This window comes from Gambusia affinis, linkage group LG06 (genome assembly GCF_019740435.1).
Source record: "Gambusia affinis linkage group LG06, SWU_Gaff_1.0, whole genome shotgun sequence".
In the NCBI taxonomy this organism is placed as follows: domain Eukaryota; kingdom Metazoa; phylum Chordata; class Actinopteri; order Cyprinodontiformes; family Poeciliidae; genus Gambusia; species Gambusia affinis.
Window position 1 is genome coordinate 3120180 of NC_057873.1, and position 21581 is coordinate 3141760.

The window sequence follows — 21581 nt, forward strand, 5'->3', positions numbered from 1 at the left end:
CTTACGTTCAGTCACCCCATTCTGTTATCAGCCCTGGGAATCATTACGTAAACATTTGGTTGCGCTAACCGTGAAGCTAATGCAAAGCGCTACGCCAACATGATATGTAGTTGAAGCTAAAGTGCTAACCTCAATCACTTTGATAACAACTATGTGTGTGTTAAAAGCATAAAGAACTGATCATGAACATTGGTTCAGCTAATGCTAAAGCGTTATTTATATATTTTCAACTAAAACAGATGTGGAGGACAGGAAATGGAACTGCTGCATAAACTGTCTTCAAATTAAGAGCCTGGATATAAACGTCTAGTTACTTAAAGATTTTTTAATAGTCAATGCCCAAAACCACAGCATGTTGAACTTTATTCAACTGGAAGTTTAGAATTTATACGGAAAAAATCCTTTATGCTAAGCTAAGTGCGCTAAACAAAACATTAGCCACACTATTAGTGTATTAGCTGAAGTGTGTCCACCATGACTGGATTATAATGAAGCTATAATCTAACATTTACTTGTGAGAGACTAAAATGTGACAAAGCGTTGCTGCGTTAGCATCGGTGTTCTTACCAGTAGCTCCCCACTGAGAACCTCCAGCAGTCTGGTGAGCATGTAGCCGTCCCTAAGGTCGTTGTAGAGGTCAGAGATGCGACAGGACACTCTGGCCAGGTGGGAGTTGACCCACTTTGTGAAGGTTTTCTTCTGCACTGCATCTCTCTCATCTAATGAACGAGAGAGGAGCTCGTCAATGGGGGAAGATTTTAAATGGCAATCACTATTTTCAAACAAATCTAGTGTTAAAAATTTGAATAAAAAGCTTTAAATTAAGGAAATACAACACATTTATAATCATTTAGTGCAAAAAGACATAACTGACAAGTTAAATACATTTCATAAAAACAAATGAAACATCTTAATTTCTTTCATGAAAACAAAACTAGCAGACTAAAGAAAAACTAACACAAACACTTCAAGGTCCAGCTGGTACCTCCAGTGATCCTAAATCAGTTGGAAAACAGGATCCTGTTTCTGAATTTCAATCAGGCTGATTTGATTTGACTAGGCTGTTCAGTAACTGCTACAGTGTTTGGTTTTTAAAACAAGATTACTGCTGTTTTTTGGTTTATTTTCCATATTAATGAGCCAGTTTGGGTCATGTACCTCACAGTTGACTGCTTAACTACATGGTGGCTGCAAAACAAGCCCAAATCATCATCATAATAATAATACATTTTATTTATAATGCCCTGTATATGTAAAATTGAAATCTTCCACCACTAGGCTTAACGGTTTATTTTAGATGTTTGCACTGAAATCCAAATTATGGCCTAAAATCTCTTCAAGGTTAAAATATTTTAAGTTAAGGCTGGACAACAGACCAATAATAAGATAAACAGATAAGACATCTGATAGAATATTCAATATAATATTCACTGAACTCCTATCCAGAACCACAAAGCATTCTGGGAAATGTCGAGAAAAGATTATAGCCACTCAAACTCTCACAACTAGTTAAGCTAGGTTGTTGGTATCAACTAACTCACTAGCTCTTTGGTTGCCTAGCAACAGCCTGCTGCTCAACAGACAGTTTCAAGTCCTCCTGCCCCCAACATTGGTTGCCTAGCAACAAACCGCTAAGTAATTTGCGCATCAGCAGTTTCAGGTTTTCCCACTGTGCCTCAAAAACATCACAAAGTGAAAAGTGGGAAAAACAGAAAAGATAATGTCACCAGTCTGGAAAACAAAATCAATAATTATTGATATAGATTAATATAAAATGCTTTTATTGTGGTAAGTTTTAAGCCGTTTCGTTTTTAAACCAAATGATACATAAATCCATAATGTCAGTCGGTATTTTATTTATAATAATCTGGTTATGATCAGATATTTAAAGAAATTATCTGCCCAGACGTTTTATAGTCAGGTTATGAGACGTTTTCTGATGAGTCTCTAAGGACAGTGAGGCGTGTGTTTGACCTCTGACCTGCCAGAGCCTTGATGCGGGAACACTCGAACAGTTTGGCGCTGGTGCACTCGGTCTCCCAGAACCCGGAGCTGATTGGTCGGTTGTTGTTGTTGAGCTGGCGCTGGGCTTCTGCATTGTCCAGGTCTGGAGAGGCATTAGCCATCGCGCACGACGCCCTGCGGCACACCGAGGGTCAGAGTCATTATCACAGGCTCTAACGACAGAAATATACTGGACAAAAGCATCATTTATGAGATTTCACTCCATGAAAACACATTTTAAAGGCCATTTATACTGAGATGAACTTTAATTATTTGCTTTTATCAGAACTGCTTCAGACGTTGCAGAAATACAGAAGACTCAAAGACAATAAAAAACAATCGTAATGTCTTCAAAATAATGATGGCCTCTATTAAAATTTTAATTAATTTAATTACATTTTAATTTAACATTTCTTTTTCATGCCAGAATTGTAAAATTACGACTTTATTCTGGTAATGAGTTTATTACTTTCATCGTATTATTACAACTTTTTCTCTCATGATTACATTTTTACGACATTTTTCTCGTATTTTTACAACTTTTTTCTTGAATTATTATGGCTTTTTTTCCCACATTATTATCACTTTATTCTTATATGTTCATTACTTTTTTATTCAATATTATAGCTTCTCGTATTACAACTTCATGACTTTTATCTTGTCATTGAGAGTCTATTCTCACAATATTATGAGTCGTATTAATAAGAAAAGTCATAATAAAATTACAACTTCTCATTGTTCCGACTTTATTCTCTTATTTTGACTTCTTTAATGTACGACTTTATTCTCCCAACTCTGATTTTATTAGCATAATTTAGTTTTTTTTTCTTAGCCTGTCTAATACTCCATCATAGTTTTCTAATATTTATGTTCATATTTTAGTTAGAATACCAGTATTTGCACATAATATTATGTTTTTGTCTGTTTTCACCTTTTTTATTCTCACTTGAGTCAAAATATATAGAAGTAAATCTACTTTTACTGTAGTACAATGTTTGGAGATTTGAAACATTGGAAGCTGTTATTAATATCAAACACCTCCTGACTTCGGATTTAACCTCAACCAGATAAAAAAAAATATGAAAAATATGCAGAAACATTCACTAAAAGATTCAGTTTAAAGATTAAATAATAACCCTAATATAAAAGTAACTCTTGTCCATTAAGATGGGAGAGTTTCTAAATGTAAGCATCAAAGAGTGAAGCTTTGCTAAAAATAAAATCTCTCTGATGCGATGCGTCCTCTCTGCCATTTGTTCCTCTGGCAGCTAAAAACAGAGCCATGAAAATAACTTCAACAAAACAAATGTTCGGCAGTTTCCATGCAGTAACGTAGAGCTAAAATTCTTCAACTCTTTAACAAACTCGGAGCATATCATGAGCGGATGCGGCCAAACATTTCCCACCTGGAAGGCAATCATTTCAACTGATGGGAATCTAAAAAAAACTAACTATTTATACACATTTTAAAATAATAAAAATGACATATTTAATCAGATTCAATCTGTATTTGGTTAAATTAATATTCAACAACCAACAGTAGCTACAGTCAGAACCTGGCTCTGAAAGATAAGCAACGAAATTAAACGATTTCACTTAAATTACAAATGATTGATGTTATTTTTTACTTTGTTCTCCATTGTTTACATTTGTAAACTGGAAACAATTAATAAATACAGTTACTTTGTGATATAAATCACTTTTTTAAGTAACTGGTGTCTTAAAGGAGCCCATTTCAAATGGAAATGTTTCCCAAGAGCATTAAATGTGTATCTATTAATGCTGCCATGCATTCACAGCCATATAGTTACGTTAAAAAGAAGTAATAAATCATTTTGAAAATAATTTTTATCATTATCTCAATAGTCCCAAAAAATATCACGATAAACTTCCTAGTCCATGTAGCCCAAATCTATTTTTCAGTAACATGAGCGTCTTTAATTTATTCTAGTTTAAAAACTGAGCTCGGTTTGGGTTGCTAGGTAACGGGTGGAGCTCTGCTGGTGTTGCTAGGTAACAGGGCAGTGCCTGCTCATTACTTTGCAAGGATTTTTGAAACAGGCTCATTTTCCAGACAATAAATCTTTAACTTATTGCCAAAAGCGGCTGGTTGTTATTTTTAAGCAGGAGAAACTTTTATAGAAGTTCAAAAACATCCACAATGTGAATTTTACTTTATATTTCTCCTATAAGCGAATGGCTAGGAGTCCTTCTTTAAAAATCCTGTATCTGTGTATCTCTATTTATGATGGGTCCCATAAGTGTGATGGTGTCATTAAATTTTAATACATTTTTGGAGAAAGAAAAAAAATCTAGAGTCTTTGAGGTTAGCAGGACTGAAAAACATGCTGCTTCTTCCACTGGGGGAGCCTGGGGGACCACTGGGAATTAGGTCCTATATTTTTACCAATTTCTGTCAAATGCAGGCCAAGTGGGGGAAGGGACGGATTATTTTAAATGCAAATATTGAACATATATCACCTTCTGACCTGGTACATCCTCATTTATATCAAAACTTTCACAAGATGTGAAAATTACAAATACAACAGTTTTTTTGAAGTTGGAGCATGTTTTATGGAAAGTAAAGGTTTATTAATACAATCTGGTTATGCTTCTTGCAGCAAAAGAAGGATAAAAGTAAAAATGTTATTTATATAGCACATTTTCAGCAACAAGGCAAGACAAGGTGCTTTACAAGAATTAAAAGGAAATACAAACAAAATAACACTAAGAGCAAAAGGAAAAGCTACTAATGTTGAAGGCAAAGGTAATAACACAAGGATAACACGTTGTTAAACGTTCAGTGGATAAGATGCATTTTATGACAGCTTATTACAGCCAATGTAGTTGTAAAAAAAGGAGGAGTGAATTTATGACCAGAAACATGGAAATTTCTGAGTTTGAAAAGTCACAAATTTAATAGAAAAAAAAATAAAAAAAATTCTGTAAGGTTTCTGAGCTTCATCTCAAATGTTTTTGAGTTTTTTCTGGAACATTTTTAGACTTTTTACATTCTGAAATTGTTCTTGGTTTTCTCCAGAGATTTTCTGAGATTCATCTCAGAATTTTGAAGTTTCAAAAGTCAAAAACTTTTTGCTTTTGAAACTCAGAAATTTCTGCGGTTTTTCTGGAAAATGTGAGGAATTTATCTAAAAATTTCTGACTTTTTTCTAGCAAAAAGTTTGACTTTTGAAACTGAGATATTTCTTTGCTTTTCAAGAATTGTTTTTAGCTGAGTCTCCTTTTTTATTTATTTTTTCTTGTGGAAATTTAGTCCTTTTTTTGTTGTTTTTTTGTCAACAATGACCTTGATACGCTGTCATAGTATTTAACCCATTTTGTGACAAAACACCCATAAAACTGACGCCTCATTTCACAGTTTGATGAGTTTCTTGGTCATCTTCCCTTTTTTCCAGCATCTGTTCTGGTGTCTGACTAAATCTTCAGAGCAAAACAATAAATAAAAGCCTCATGTTCGCTGTTGTTGCGTCCCTTGAAGCGGAAAAGCGACCCGGTGGCCAGTAAGGAAATGTCAGCATGGTGGGAGAGTCGCGGAGAGGCGGGGCTGTTGAGCACTTAGCCGTCTTCCCCGGGGAGAAAAACAGCAAAGCATTACGGAGCTTTCTATCTGATGATCAGGCAGACGAGGGACTGCAGTAACTCCAGTGAAAGAGAACACCGGGAGAAATAAGCTGCAAACTGGAGCTAATAAATGTGATGAAAAGGAGCAGCACAGATACACAGCTTAATCTGTTTTAGCTTTTAAAAATACAAAACAGTACAACCTGTTTCAAGAGTACAATACATTTTTACGTCTGGAAGAAATTTTTTTTACTTGATTTGTACTTAATTTGCTTAATTGCCTATTTTAATGGATTTTTTTGATTATTTTTATTTACTCTGTCAAATGTGTTTGAATTAACTACATTTATATATATATATATATATATATATATATTTTTATAATATGGCATTTCAAGTAATTACCTTATTTTACTTATTTTAACAGCACGTTAAAATTGTAATTAATCTGAATTATGGCAACATTTAATTTCTCTTTGGGATCAATAAAGTATTTTTGAATTGAACTTTATCTTTGAACTTATGGATGCAAATAATTACATCAATTTTAACATGTTAAAATGTTGACCAGTATTAATTTCTTATAGTTATTTTATTTTTTTTTTACATACAAAAATCCCAAGCAGGAACCTTTGTATTGTGTTTCCAGTACGCACACAAATCAGACGCACAAGCACATCTTCAAACAACAACAATGGTACTTCTCTTAGACGATATATTTATTTCTCATTATATATTGTTATCGTTTCATCGCCCGGCTCTACTTGAACTAGGACGTCAGTGAAGTTACAACTAAATTAAATTCTCACACATTTTCTTGGAACTGGTAATTCTGTGTGAAACAAAAGCCTAAAGGCCAAAACGGATGAGAACAGAGTTATTTCTGGACAGGATATTTCATGCTTCACAGGAACTAAAGTCCTAATAAGTCTCTCCCTCTGCAGCTCAACACCTCTGTATTTCTCTGACACCACAGAAGAAGAAGCTTCTGGCCAGAATCTGTGTCAAGCTGCACTAACAGAATGATGTCAGTTAGTATGTTACAGGCCAAAACGCATCACTTCAGGGGTGAAGAGGTCATGATCAGGCAGGAAACTTAGAGTAAAATTTGGCCCCTCATGTTTGACACGTGTGGTGTAAAACGTTGGATGAGCGGTTTCTAAATTAGTCCTCCATGCATGTTTCTCTGCTTAATGTGATTCGTATTAGTGTATATTTTTAGAATTACATTATTTTTTTGGTTTTTATGAGGTGAGAAAAGAGAGAAACAAGGACTTTCAGACTCCTGCCTGAGGCTGAATGATTCTTGCACAGCTGAGTCCAATAATTAAAGGGGATAACACACACACACCCACACACACACACACGCGCAGACACGCAGACTGGAGAAGTCCCTCTAGCTCTGAGTGATTGATGGACATCTGGTGGAGGAGGTTTAGCGAGAAACAAGGCCTAACAAACTGAGGGTCTCCACAATAACACATGGCGATGTTTAATTCCTCATAATGTAACAGAAAATTTCTTTAAAAGAGGGAAGCCGAGCGGCTCAGTGGTGGATCAGGTGTGTTATGTGGCCAGGCTACAATTCTCCACACAGTGGCTGCATGTCTGCCCTTCCCCCCGACGAGCTGCTAATGAATAAAGGCCACTAGAGCAACAAAACACTTAAAAACAACTCAAGACACAAAAGTGACTGAAAGCCTGTAGTCTTTTCTAGATGTCAATAATAGAAAATAATTAAACCTCAAACATCAGTCAGATCAATAAAACATGAACAAAGTGTCTTTAAATCAGCTTTGATTAGCTTTAAAAGTGGCAAGTTGGTTAAAAATACTCAACTTTTCACACTTTTATCAGAGATAAGAGACTGCTTTAACTGCAGTATTTATTAGCAAATTTAAAAACTATTTTGTTTATCCAAAAAGCATTTTTAAAGTATAAATTAAAGTTCACACAAACCACATAAGCTTTTCTTTTCTTAAGCATAGATAGTAAAAATATAAAATATAAACTTTTAAAAAAATTGTGCCAATATATTTCATGAATATAATTAAAAGAAATTACAGAATTATTTATGAAACGCAGGCAATATTTATTGTGTCTTTTTCCCACAGAAACAGGAGTAGCTTAGATGCTACCACAATAAAGATAAATATTTATCCTAGTACTAAGTGTGGAGGTGCTCTAACAGATAAAACCCCTTTGTTTTAATTTCTTTAGCCAAAATATATGGAAAAACAGCATATGTCAACAATACTTTATATCTATTTACTCCTACATTCATTATCTCTACTTAAAGTAGAACAAGTCAGAAAACAAACTATTTGTGTTAATTGCTAATAGTAGCAGCCCTAAATAAAATTGCAGCACAAAAATATTGGAAAGCAGGTATTTATTTCTAATCCAGCGGATTCTGTAAGACTGTTTTACTGAAGGTACGGAGATGCATCTGAAGTGCAATCACACAAACCCACTCGAACCCCTGTGGGGGAAATCAAAGTGCTCATTCTGAGTAAACAACATTTCTCCTACGATGCTGTCCTACAAACCAGAGAGAGCTTAAAGATAACGGCCACCTGGAGAAAGAGGTGAACTTTGACCCGACATTTCTACTTCTGTTTGTTTTTTATTTTTTATATCCAGATCTTATCCTGTGACATTTCATGAGATCTGTGCAGAATGTTGTTTTTGTTTGGTGAACCATTCTGTCTTGAGTCAGGAAATATTTAGGAATTATTGACTTAAAACAAGCTCAAAATTATGAAGGAGAACTACTTGTAAGTTAGGTTTGTCTTATTTTAAGTGTAGTAAGATATTTGCACTAGAAACTAAACTCAAATAGTTGGTAAGATTTGGTGTTTTTGAAGCGAACTCGTGTCTCTCCCCGTCTGGAGATAGGGGGCGCTGCACAAAGGACCACTGCAGGAAACGACATAAAAACCTCAGAAGAAGACACTGAGCACAACTTCCTTTGTCACAAAATGTGAACAAAAATGGAGTGGCAGTTGTAGGATTTCTCTTTTGTCTTTGTTAAAAGACCAACGAGTCATTTCTCCTGCTAGCGCTAAACTAGCAGGTTTGTTTTGGTCGCATTTACCCAGAATGCACTGCGTTGTAGTCTGTTCCCTTCTTTTTGAGCTGTCTCCGGTCAAATTGCACCAGTACCATAGTTCATGCTACAGAAGCTTTTTAATGATTGAATAGTTTATAAGTAAGAGGTAAATAGAAACAATTATTTAAAAACATCAATAAGAGAAAAAAATCTGACAAAGTAGAGAACAACAAACCCTTGAGACTGGACCAAAACACAACCAAATGATGAAGATGAGCATTACTATCACCTCGTCTGCTGATGCAGCCGCTGTTAGTAACCAAACTACGTCACATCATGATGAAACCACACACACACACACACACGCACGCACACGCCGACACACACGCACACACCTTTTATCATCCGTCCTCTCCCTCTATCGCCACTTCGCACACTGTCCTGCTCACCTCGCTGTAAAAAGTTGTGTTCTTTAGAGCCAACAAGCCACCGCAGAGACAAACACTGATATTTTCAGTTCATGAGATGCTGAAGCTGCTGGTGCCCTTGAAGCAAACGCTATTGGTCACCAAATGCTGCAGTGGAACCGTCTAGCTGCCAAAATTTACTGTGCCCAGTGTTCACAGTCGCTGGTTTTCTGAGATTTATGGTCCGATTTGATCCAGCTCCCGTTTGTCTGCAGCATCCGGTCCGTTTGTCTGATGGAGATCAAAAATCAAACACAAACCTCGGTCTGGGTTCGGTTAAAGTGAACACTGGTTTGGTTCGGATGTGAACGCCAGTTGGACTGGAGCAGTAAGTGGACTACAGCGCAGGGCATTCTGAGTAAACAGAAACCAAACAAACAACCAAAACAAACGCGTTAGCCTAGCGCTAGCTGGAGAAATTACTCATGCTCTTTAGCTAAAAGAAAAATTCTACAACTACTAAAATCTGACGCCACTCCATTTTTGTTTACGCTTGGTGAAGAAGGAAGTTGCGCTCAGTTTCTTCAGAGGTTTTAGTGTCGTTTCTTTCAGTGGTTTTTGGTGCAGTGCCCCCACAGGTGAGGAGGGGGACAGCTTTGACTCAGTTCAGTGTGAAAGAGAACCACAGCAGCTGAAAATGTAACAAATGTTGCAACTTTGGTCCCAAATCAAACTAAGTCTACCAGAATTTCTACATTTATTTAGGAGAAGCTAAGTGTGCTAAACATTTTCAAAGTTAACAAACTTGGTCTATAGCCAAAATAAACCAAAAAGTTTTGTCAAAATTAACATAATTCCCTGCATTTATTTTGGCTTACCACAACAAAAATATCACACTGAAAGGTTTTAATACTTCTGCATTGTTCTGTACATCAGATGCTGATGCAAATGCATCTCCTGCTTAATGACAAACTGTTCAGATGATGGACTTTATACAGCACCAAGACCCTGGAATAGCTCAGAATACGGCTGATGGATTTGACCATCAGTTTTTATTTAGAGGTTAAATTTAGAGATACGCTGCAGGAAAAAAGGAAGAAGGAGAGATGCAGACCTAATCAGCCGAGACAGAAAATACTTAAGAGGGAGGGTGGGACAAAAACAGGGTCAGGAAAATAGAGATTAAAAGAAATAAACTAACACAAACACAAAAAAAGGGAGTTAAAGTAATGAGAATTATGAGAAAGGGAAGAAAAAGAGAGGAGCATTTCACCAGGCTGAATGGAGTGAAGAGAGAGCGACAGCTGCCAGTTTTAATCAGTCACAGACAGCTGATTTATGTCTGTAAGGACTAACAGGAACCAGACAGAAACATCCCACCATTGTTTCCATCAGTAAGCATTCACACAGTTCAGTTTAATAAGCATTCATTCAGTTCAGAAAACATGTTCACCAATCTCAAAAGAATCAAACTCAGGGACATCAGAGCAGCATTTTCAGTACAAATGTTGGAAAGATTTGTCAATAATCCACTAATATTTTGGTGGATAAAAAAACGCTGCTGCACCATCATCCTCCAACTACTTCCTGTCTTCTTCTTGTTTGTGGTTTCTGCCAGTTATGTCGTTGATCATGTGATTCTTGTGATGTGAAATTTTTTTTTCCAATGCAGATTTTCAAAATAAACCAATTTCATTTAAACTCGTTAACAGAATCATTTAACTGTATCGCCCATTTTTAAGTTGAAACACAAAGATGTGCAAAGTTTCAGTAGGTATGAATACTTTTGCAAGTCAGTTTAGTTTTTTGTCCCTCCAGTTATAAATCATGATAAAATCTTAGGATTGTTTCTTTTCCACCCATCTTGAGTTTTTAGGGTCTATTTAGTTTGAGCTCTCATGATTTTTGGTGCAAACAACCATAAAGGTCAAATTTAGCTGCAGGATCAAAGCCTGAAGTTGGTTAAAAAAACAGCTCTTTGTGGATTATATCAATACAAGAAGAAATATTGACACAGTGGTGTGGATGAGAATAATAATCAAAAATCCTTTTCCTGATCTGAACCCAAACAATCCTCCATCATCTTTCTAAAACAGCTGCAGCTTTCTGTCTGCTTCTCTGCTTCACAAACAAGCATCAGATCCTTTTACTTTGACGTCACTTAGGACGCATTTTAGACACTGCACTGAGTCACTTTCTCTCACTTCACCTCAGCAGAGTAAAAAAAACCCCAAACATCTGTAAACAAGAGCAGCAGAACACGCCCAGTTCTGTTTAATCCAATCAGTCACAAACATCGCATTCTGAGATTTTCATTTTAAAGACGACTAATTTCATCGGGAAATTTTAAGCAGAATTGAAATTTTGCAAGTTTTTATGCTTCTATTTGGGTTTCAGCTGCTTCTGAAAACAGTCCAAGCACTTTAAAAAAACTTAAACGATTTTTAGAAATAAGTTAAAGTTTTTTGGTGTCTAGAAAATGAGCCATTTCAAAAAGCTCCAAAACGCAACATCACAAATCAGCAGGTACTGCCCATTACCTAGCAACCGCAGCGGAACTCTACCCCGTTACCTAGCAACCCCTAACTGAGCTGCAGCACGTTTGGTCAACTGGTTTGGGCTGCAGTGTACAATGGCAGATTATTTTGATTTAAAGGGACAGGGACAGTGCCGTGCAAAAGTCTCCATACGCCTTGAACTTATTTTTTTAAGGGCATATTGTTGTGATTTTATGTGACACAACCAAAAACAACTGCAAAAAATTGTTGAGTGGAAGAAAATTGATTCATGGATATCATTAATCTTTTACAAATAAAAATCTGAAAAGCATTTATATTCAGCTTTCTTTGCACAAATTAGAACTTCAGAAGTCATCTTATTTTCTAAAGTGTGTAATTCAGTGTCAGCTGTTCTGTGAAGGCCTCAGGTTTGATGGAGAACATTAGATGCAATTTTCCTTTAAATCCATGTTCAGAAAAAATCTCATGTCTGATTGAGCTTTCAGCTAATTTGTGCTAAATTCACTTCTCAGTCAGTTTTATTAACTTTTGCCTTGTTAAGAGAAATGCTTCCAGTTTTCTTTTGGCTCAATTTTTTTTAAAAAATCTGAGAAAAAAATAATAGTCCAAAACACTTACTGTACGTAACAAAGATAAAGAAATTAATTAAAAGAATAATAAGGGTGTTCTGCGACAGACTGGAGACCTGTCCAGGGTGTACCCCGCCTCTCGCCCGGGATGCAGCTGGAGATCGGCACCAGCAACCCTCCCGACCCCATTAGGGACAAAGGGTGTACAGTTAATGGATGGATGGATGGATGGAATAAGGGTGTTTTCCCAGCTGACAGTTCAGTGGACTCTGTTTGACTGTGACCAAAGTTGAAACATTTGTTACATTTTCAGCTGCTGCAGTTCACTTTCACACTGAACTGTGTCAAAGCTGTTCCCCTCCTCGCCTGTGGGGGCACTGCACCAAGAACCGCTGAAGAAAATAACACAAAAACCTCTGAAGAAGACTCTGAGCGCAAATTCCTTCTTCATAAAATGTAAACAAAAATGGAGTAGCATCCGGTTTTAGCAGTTGTAGGATTTCTCTTTAGACTTTGGATAAAGACCACGAGTCATTTCTCCCGCTATTACTAAGCTAGCATGTTTGTTTTGGTTGTTTTTACCCAAAATGCCCTGCGCCATTGTCCACTTCCTAATTTTGGAGTGGTCTCTGGTCCACTTGGCGTTCACATATCCATTTGAACAATCACTATCAGGTAACTATGTTACTTTTTGTTTCTATAAGAAAGCTTCATATATGAAACATGCCTTTACCAGAAATGTGACTTTACAATTTGGCGCCTTAAAATTGGGCTGCTGTTTCTTTAAGAAGCCACTGTTCTTTCAGAAACTCCACCTTCACAAACTTCAACCATCATAACAATACTCCTCATTATGCCGTTTACAACCGCTCTTGTAAGGAGTCCTGGACTGAGAAGTGGTTGGGTTAAAAGGTTATCACTCACAGTTCCACCAGGTTTTTGCTAATTGCTGCTGCCACTAGTCTGGAGGAGCTGGGATGGAGCACTCTTTGAGGCAGAAAGAGGAGCTTTGGGGAAGTGGGCTGAGAATTCAATGACTCCTCAAACATTCATGAAAAATCAAAGCAACACTCCAGGTCTGTTTTTGATGAGGGAATAAAATTACACACTGCAAAACCACAAAATCTTACCAAGTATTTTATATATTTTCTAGTGCAAATATATTATTAAAGTTGAAATAAGACAAAAATTGGTAACACTTTATTTGATGGGTTATGAATAAGACACCTGTCATAAACATGAATAAGTCTTCATGAATATTTATGTCATACAGTGTCATTCAGTAAATCATGACACTTTTAATATAAAGTTGACATTATTCAAAATATTTTTGTTATGACAACTTGACATTAACCAAGAAATCATGAACTGACATAAATTTGTTATAAAAGTGTTACTGATTCAATTTAGCTTTAATAACATTTAAGCTTTAATAATTTAGCTACACAATTTTTAAAGTTTAATAATGTCATGTTTATAACAGTATCATGACGGTCTTATTCGCAACCCGTCAAATAAAGTGTTACCCAAAAATAACTTATAAGTAGCTTTTCAGCTAGATACAGTATCTTGTTGTAAGTCAATTATTCCTTAATATTGATGGTTATGAGGGAAATAATCTACCAATGAAAGCTCCTATTCTTCCTGAAGTTACTTGTAAGTTAGTTTTAACTTTTTTCCAAGTGTGATAAGATAGTTGCGTTTCTTCAGAAGTTTTGAGATAAATCTCAGAAAGTTACTTGTGTATTTGCAGTGTACTGTGATACAATATTAAAAAATGTTGATTTTACATAATTTAAAACACAATTACTTTGCATTTTTGTAACATTTTGTAATATTTTCTCTAAAACAATGAATTTTATTAAGTAATTCTAAATACATGTAAAGTCTCCTGATAAAAATTTGTTTCATGAACCACACAAAATCAGTCCAGGGGTTGCAAATGGTCCTTTCACCACACCTTGGACACCCCTGTTGTTAACTGTTCTTATGTGCTGCAAGACTATATCCAATAGTTGATACCAAACTAATTTAAAGTAACACACTGAGCACGACAGCAAGTTGAAGGCCTTAAAGAATCCCAAAAAGATGCAGCAACACGACAAAACTCCCCGAACTAGGCCGCCATTCTGCTCTCCAATCTGTTTCTATTCACAAATAAGACGATCAAAAACAGCCGGCCAACGCGTGTGAATTATTTCCACGCGTGGATCACGTAACACATGTGTGTGAACACGTCCAACAGCGCGTCCTATCCACCGGATCACTGCGGTAACCTGCACCCAAATGCAGGCCGGCTTCCCTGCAATAAAAAAACACCCCGCACCTCGAGTCCTTCCTCTCACGCAAGGAATGACACAGTAAAAATAATAATTAAAATATATATATATATATTTTTAAAAGCCACGCTGTGACATGTTGGGGCCTTACCGTTAGATTCGCCCTCGGACTGCTGCTTGCTCGGGTTTGGATCGATAAGCGGAGAGGGGATGAATGCGGAGGGGGTGGCTCGGTCTTCCCCTCTACCGCAGGAAACGCTTCATCGGGACAAACGCACGGAGCGTGCGGCGGCGCGGGGACAATGCGGCCGCAGCAACGGGAGACGCCGGCCGGGAGGTGCAGTCGGTGGAGAGCGATGATGATATCCTCCATAGAGGTCCTGCGCTTCCACCTGACACAGCCGCTCCGTCCTCCTCTTCCTCCTCCTCCTCCTCTCCGCCGGTAATGCTGGAGAGAAATAGCAGCATCAGTGCGGAGAGAGAGAGAGTAGTACAATTATACCAGCAGCCACCAGGGGGAGCACTTCACATGAAATCCTCTCTTTTTATACACACATAATTTCAGTTTGTATGGAGGTCTTTAAAATAGAAAACAAAATTGAGAAAATTACCGCCAAAAAGCTCACAATTTTTAAAAAAAAAAGAAGTGGAAAATTAGCTATAATATTTTTGAGAAACTCTAGAGATTAATCTCAGAAATATTCTGGAAAAAAAAATAATTTTTCTGAATTTGAAGGTGAAAACTTGCTAGAAAAAGCTTCAGAAATTTTGAGATTAATCTCAGAAATTTTCAAGAAATAAATTGGAAGTTTCAGAGTTTCAAAAGTCAAAATTTTACTTCTCGTTTTCAACATATTAGTAGTTAAATTAAATATTTAGTTGCCAAGTTAAATATTTAGCTTTTAACTAAATTGTTTGAAGCTACATAGTCTAAGAATTTAGTTTGGAGCTTGGAATTTGGCTGTAAAACTATTTTGTTATATATTTTGTTTGGAGATATGATTTAGATTAAACATATAGCTTTCTGGTTAAATATTAAGTTTGTAGCTACATTTTCAATATAAATAATTATCTTAAAATTAACATTTACAAATGAATAAGGAACAAGTTTAAAAGGCAAACCTGCAAGATTCTATAAATCTTAAATTTTACAGACAAATCTAAATATTTTAGATCTATAGTTTTAGCTACACCTCAAGCATTTATAAAACTAGAGGTTCAGTGCCTTGTTTTCTTATGCCTTGGGCTGGCTTGGTCTCAGAACTAATTTTTCCTCTGTAGTGATGATTCCAAACTTTAAAAAGCCAGTCAGTTTTCAGATTGTAGAAAAATGTTTTCTACTAAATATGATCACAACGGTATAATAAAAGTTAATGAAGCGGGAAAATTCTCGCGGCTCCTTTAAATCTTTAGGAGGGCGGAGTCTGTGCGGCGGAAGTGTTTCTGTAGGACTTTATAAAACGCCTTTCTTTATGTTTTTAACATTAAACCTTGCTGTTCTTCGGTCAGATAGTCGCTGTGTCGTAATCTCGTCTAGTTTAAATAATGTCGGCGTCCATAAAGAATGTCGCGATATTTGGAGCCACGGGAATGACCGGGCTGGCGACGCTGCCGCAAGCCGTGGCTGCAGGTGAGCTTTGCGGGGAGAAGCGACCGGGAATGACGGAGGGACGTGTAGACGTTTACTAAACAGGCTGCCGGTTTGCTTACTTTCTCATGTTTTCCATTCATAAGTGCGTCAGAAACGTGCGTCTGTGAACGTTTTTTTTTTTTTTGTTTTTTTTAAATAAGAGTACATAAAAATATCATAGAAACCTATTTATTTTTCCTTCAAAGATTAATTCTAACATAATTTAATAACCAGTTTTACTATTCAGATACAATCATTCTTATATGTACAAAAATAATAAGATGTACAGTTAAAAAAAATTATTCCATGCAAAAGTTCACCTTTAATGTAAGTTTTGACATTAATACATTAATAGTGCTTGTAATTTTTTGTCTCACTGAAAATAATATAAAGGATTTTGCTTCTTTAAAGGAACAAATGCAAAAAACTGAAGTTCAAATAGAAATGGTTGGAAAGTCTAAGCATTTTCACAATATAATAATATTTAACTGATTTGCATTTTAAATTAAATGTGAAATAAACTTTCACTTGACTTGTAGGAACTCAAAATATTTTTTTTAGCTTGATCTACTTTACTTTCTCAACCAATCAGGTTGCACGTATATTATGTAACCTTTTATTTATTTATTCTTACAACAAATGTGAGTCCAAAGGTCTACAAGCATTTTACAAGATGTTGTAAAATCGCAAACGTGTGTCATATGATGAGAAAAATGTCATTTTAGCAGCATTTTCATTTCCTTCTGCTCACCGTGAATTCTGCTGAGTCATGTTAACCGTTAGGTCGGCGTTTTGCCGAGTCATAATAATGCGATAGTGGAAAGCTGTTCTCTATCTCGCCTGAACACAAAGGGTGGGATTCTTGGGGCGTTACTGGTGAAATTAAACGTCTTTTTCGATTTTTGTCACACAAGTTACAGTTGAATAAAATGAAGCTATTCACATCTAGAGACATTTTTGTTCTCAAAATGGCTCAAACTCGGTAATGGATCGGCAGGGTCTGTAAATACCCGACTTTGACCGTTTCTGATTTTAATAGTTTCCTGTTTGTTTTGTTTTTCACCAGGATACAGCGTGACCGTCCTGGTGCGGGACGCATCCAAGCTGCCGGCGGACCACAAGGCGTCCAGAGTGGTGGTGGGTGACGTCCTGAATAAAGACGACGTGAGGAAGACTCTGGAAGGCCAGGACGCTGTCATCATCATCCTGGGAACCAGGAGTGACCTCAGTAAGGCTTCTCAAAATAAATCTGAAATATTTGTATCCATAAATGAAAGACGGGTATGGGGTAACCTTTTTTTTGCAGGCTTCCATGATTAAAGTGTAGCTAACCCCGCTCGGAAAGCTAAGCCCCGCCCCCGGCCAATTTAGAAAAATTCCAGAAAAGTGGGCGGAGCCAATAGGAATGGCGGAGTGTGGGGATGAGCGTTACTGGCGAAAACGTATCCACTTTGTCACTTAGCGACTTTTCAAACCCCTATTGCGACTCTTTTATGCGTTATTGGAGACTTTTATAATCCAAATGATGAATGAATCACACATTTGAAAAACTTAGTAACGCTACCGAGCAATGCACCACAGTCGCCATGGCAACGTTGATGAGCAGTGGGGAGGGAGAGAGCGCAGCGCTTTTATTCCCAAAGTGACGAAGTTGTACCAACAACCTAAGGCAATAGCGTAAATGTATAAAGGCAATAGCAGAAGTAGATTTAGAAATGGAAACACAAAAGCATAAGTGATAATAATAATAATAATAATAATAATAATAATAATAATAATAATAATAATAATAATAATAAAAGTAAACAAGGGGATAAATATTTTTCCATTAATATTTCAGTCAGGTATTCATATGTTTAAATATATTTCAGAGATTGTAAGTATAGTTGGCAGTCAGATTTTAAAAGATGTTAAAAACTGGGATTATTTTAGTATTCTTTGTTTATGAATAAAGAATTTTGCCAGGCATAATGTCAGATTACCAAAAGAGTTAAAATTGTACCAAGACGTAAAATAACCATCTGACCGAAGAGGCGGGTAGTAAGACGGTTTTAGGCAAAGTCATGCTGAACTAAAAGAAAAAATGTAAGAATTCACACAGGAACAAAGTTAGAACCCTAAATAACTTATTTAGACAATTTACCAGCACTTTAAAATCTAATAATATAAGAAATACATTATCTTGAAATATTTTAAAAATATTAGAATTAAGCACCAGTTTGGATTACTTACATTTTATTTACTGATTAGATTTTTTTGAATTATTGTCATGTACGTTTTTGGTAGAATTTGTGGGACAAAAATGGAAAAAAGAGATAAACTGCTAAATGTTTTAGAAGGCAAACAGGATAGAAAATTAGGTGAGAAAGTCAAAGAATGTTTTTCATGTAAATGATAATTTTTTGTTGTTGTTTTAATTGTTCAGCTGAAACATTTCCTACTGAAATGTTTTTTTCCTCCATGAACTGGTTAGAGTGCATTTTTCTTTCTTCACATTGTGCAATTCTTTCCTGCAACAAGTTTACTTTATGACACTTCTACTTGTCCAGGAAAATGTTTTCAGGATGTAATACTGCAAGTTAGTCACTATGGGTCACCTTTGTCCTTTTGGTTTATAATATTGTAACACAGACCCTCACTGACTATTTCAAATCCCATCTAAAGAAAAGGGACTTCTTTGTGCCAGTAGGTAACTTTTCAACAGAGTAGATGAAAATCACCAGAGGGGTTCCCCAAGGTTCCATCCTGGGGCCTCATTTATTTATCCTTGTATAGAAAAACGTCGTTTAAAGGTAACGCTGGTTGAGTCACAGGGTGTTCATCTTTACTGAATTTTTGCAAAAAGAAAATCAGCCAAAAATCTGTTGGTTTTTTTATACATTCAAGATCAGATTTGCATATATTTATTATTGCAGTAACAAACTGCTGGTATTTTTGCCAATTAGGCCCAACCACCATGATGTCTGAAGGCACCAAGAACATCGTGGAGGCCATGAAGGCACGAGGAATCCGCAAAGTCATCGGCTGCATGTCAGGTAAGTGGCTTGATGAGGACATTTATTAGCTAATGTGGGTGGATTTAACAAGAAAAACATGATATCTTAATTTTTATATTTATCACAACATCTCATTTATTTCCCACTCAGCCTTCCTCCTGTGGGATCGCGCCAAAGTCCCGCCTCGTCTGGTCCCAGTGACGGAGGATCATGACCGGATGTACACGGTTCTGAAAACGTCTGGGCTCGACTACGTGGCTGTTATGCCTCCTCACATTGCGAGTCAGTAGAAAAGAAGTTTTTAGCAGTAACTTTCCTCCTTTAAATGATAGGATTTTACTCCTGTGGATGCTAATGCTTGTTTGGGTTTTCTGCAGGCGACCTTCCTCTGACGGAGCGCTACACAGCGACAGAAAATATGCTTAAAGGACGAGCCATCTCCAAGCACGATCTGGGACATTTCTTTGTCAAGTGTCTGTCCACATCGGAGTGGGACAGAAAGACTGTGGGAGTCTGGGGGGAATACAAATAATCCCAGAAAACTCTCTGCAGAGGCTTCCAATGTTTTACTATTTACACTAAAAAACTAATGGAAAAGAGAACATTAACACATAAATCAAGGGATGTTTTTGATTTTTGAAATTAATTCCACCTTTTTTATTGGTAAATAAGAATAACATGCTTTAGATCTTTTTGTTTTCTTGTCTTTAACAGCCATAGATTGTATCTTGTTACCAAACTACAACGTATGATGCTTTTATCCTGCTCTGGATTCATTTTACGGCTGTTGATAATAAACTCCCTTTTCTGTCTTGCATCATTGACTGAGTAAATTACACAGCTCTAATGAGAAGTTTCACTCACTCACTCAAAGCTGCAGTACTTTTTTTAAAAAAGTATATTTTTTTAGATATTTGTTGAAACTATCACTATGTTGTAAGACAGATTATCTGTGAAAACATTTTTAGCACCTCTGTCTTCTCCCAGTGCTATCTAGGAACAACCAATCAGAGGGTCTTGGCGCTGTCAAGCACAATCTTGTGTGGCGCTGCCCATCCCCCTTTCCTGTCTGCTATCTTTACAGCTATTTCCTATCGGCAGATCTTGTTGTGAATGCTAAGCCTAGTTAGCATAGCCACCAATGGTGGCCATTCCTAAAAATGACCAGTTGGTTGCACGTATAACAGCGAGTACATGACGTTGATTGACAGCGCTAAGGCCCACCTCCTGACTCTGATTGGTTGTTTTTGGTCAGAAGCGGTGCATTTCTTCTGACACTGGTGGCTCAGGTGGAGGAAATTGGTGACAGTTTTAACAAATATGTAAAAAAAAAAAAAAAAGTACAATCTTTTAAAAAAAGTTACATATCAGTCCGGTTACCTAGCAACACCAAAAGCTCCCGCACATGTAGGGAATGGGGTTTCTCCACCAGCAGCTTGTTTGGATTTAAAGTGACGGAGCCTTAAACAGATTTTTCTAAAAGGAGTCCAAACTGAGCAGAATAAAATCTCATCAGTTAATGATTTTGTGTAACAGAATTCTAACATGTTCAAGAAAGCATAAAAGGTCACTTTTAACTACTTGTGAATTTTTCTAATAACATGGTCAAAGTTAAAGAAGTAAATATCAGAAAATAAAATGTCAGTCGTCTTAAAAAGTGAAACTCTTATAGATTTATCACATTTCCACCAAAAAACATTGTTTAGAAAAACTTGGAAATTTCCACATATTCAACGTCAGAAACTCCAAAATTACCAAGGTTTTCCGGGTTATAACCTTGACCTTAATGTTATTCTGAATTTGGTTTGTTTTAAACTGTTTTGATTCTGCGAGAAAATAAATTCTGAATCTACTCAGTTTATCTGTCAAAAATAAAAATTTGCTGATTTGAAGTTTAGCTTCTCTTTTAAGATTGAACAGGTTGCCAGTCTGTCGAAAGGCAACACAGAGAGACAGGACACGCAACGATCCACTTTCGATTCCAATCACCCATGAGGGCCGATCATTGCCGATCACCTGGAATGGCTGTTCATTTTTCACATCAGGTATAAATGCTGATCTGGCAAAATGGAAAAATGATCCGGCAATGAATTCACCTAAAATGCTAAATACTTGCAGGCACAATAAAGCAGCAATTCAGTCAAAAGGACGACTGAAAAACCTGCAATCAGTAAAACAAAATGTAACAGTAAGACTCTCTGTACCATAAATTATACATGAGTCAAATAAATCTGCCTATATCAAATAATGTCAAGGAAAAATAAAGATTCATTGAAAGTCAAATGCAGGTTGCATCAACATAAACAGTTCTGAGTTACTAAATGCTAACTTCCTGATAGCCTGGCTGGCTGATTAATGCTGGTTCTGATTGGTTGGTTCTGACCAAGTGGAGTAATTCTGCAGAGAGGAGGAAGAGGAGATTGATTATTTTCAGAGATTATCTGTCTTATGTTAGGGCATGGCCAAAGTTTTAATACATGTAAAATAGTTTTTGTTGTTTTAGTTTCCTGCTGCAGCTTTAAGCAAACGTTCGGTGTGAGATT

At 36.5% G+C, this 21581-nt stretch overlaps 2 protein-coding genes across 7 annotated transcripts in view; one reads left to right on the forward strand and one right to left on the reverse strand.

Annotated features, from left to right (window-relative positions):
• Window positions 1–16894, reverse strand: part of LOC122832862 (spectrin beta chain, non-erythrocytic 4-like) — a 78807-nt gene extending 61913 nt beyond the window's left edge. For 2 of the 6 annotated variants that reach the window (XR_006370883.1, XR_006370882.1), the window contains exons 1-4: window positions 16794–16894; window positions 14564–14860; window positions 1982–2139; window positions 568–719 (exon numbers count right to left, since the gene is read on the reverse strand). Coding sequence is in view for 4 of the 6 variants with exons in the window: in XM_044120039.1 (XP_043975974.1) it covers window positions 568–719; window positions 1982–2126 (297 nt within the window). In the remaining 2 variants the exon portion in view is untranslated. Of the gene's footprint in view, window positions 1–567; window positions 720–1981; window positions 2140–9087; window positions 9463–14563; window positions 14861–16793 lie in introns of those variants that run through there. The other 4 variants (XM_044120039.1, XM_044120041.1, XM_044120042.1 and 1 more) reach the window with 4 other exon arrangements.
• blvrb (biliverdin reductase B) lies at window positions 15827–19855 on the forward strand. Its single transcript, XM_044120146.1, has 5 exons — window positions 15827–16042; window positions 17109–17270; window positions 18988–19077; window positions 19189–19320; window positions 19416–19855. The coding sequence occupies exons 1-5, from the start codon at window positions 15958–15960 to the stop codon at window positions 19568–19570; spliced, it is 624 nt and encodes a 207-aa protein (XP_043976081.1). The 5' UTR covers window positions 15827–15957; the 3' UTR covers window positions 19571–19855.
• Window positions 19856–21581: the final 1726 nt, after the last annotated feature.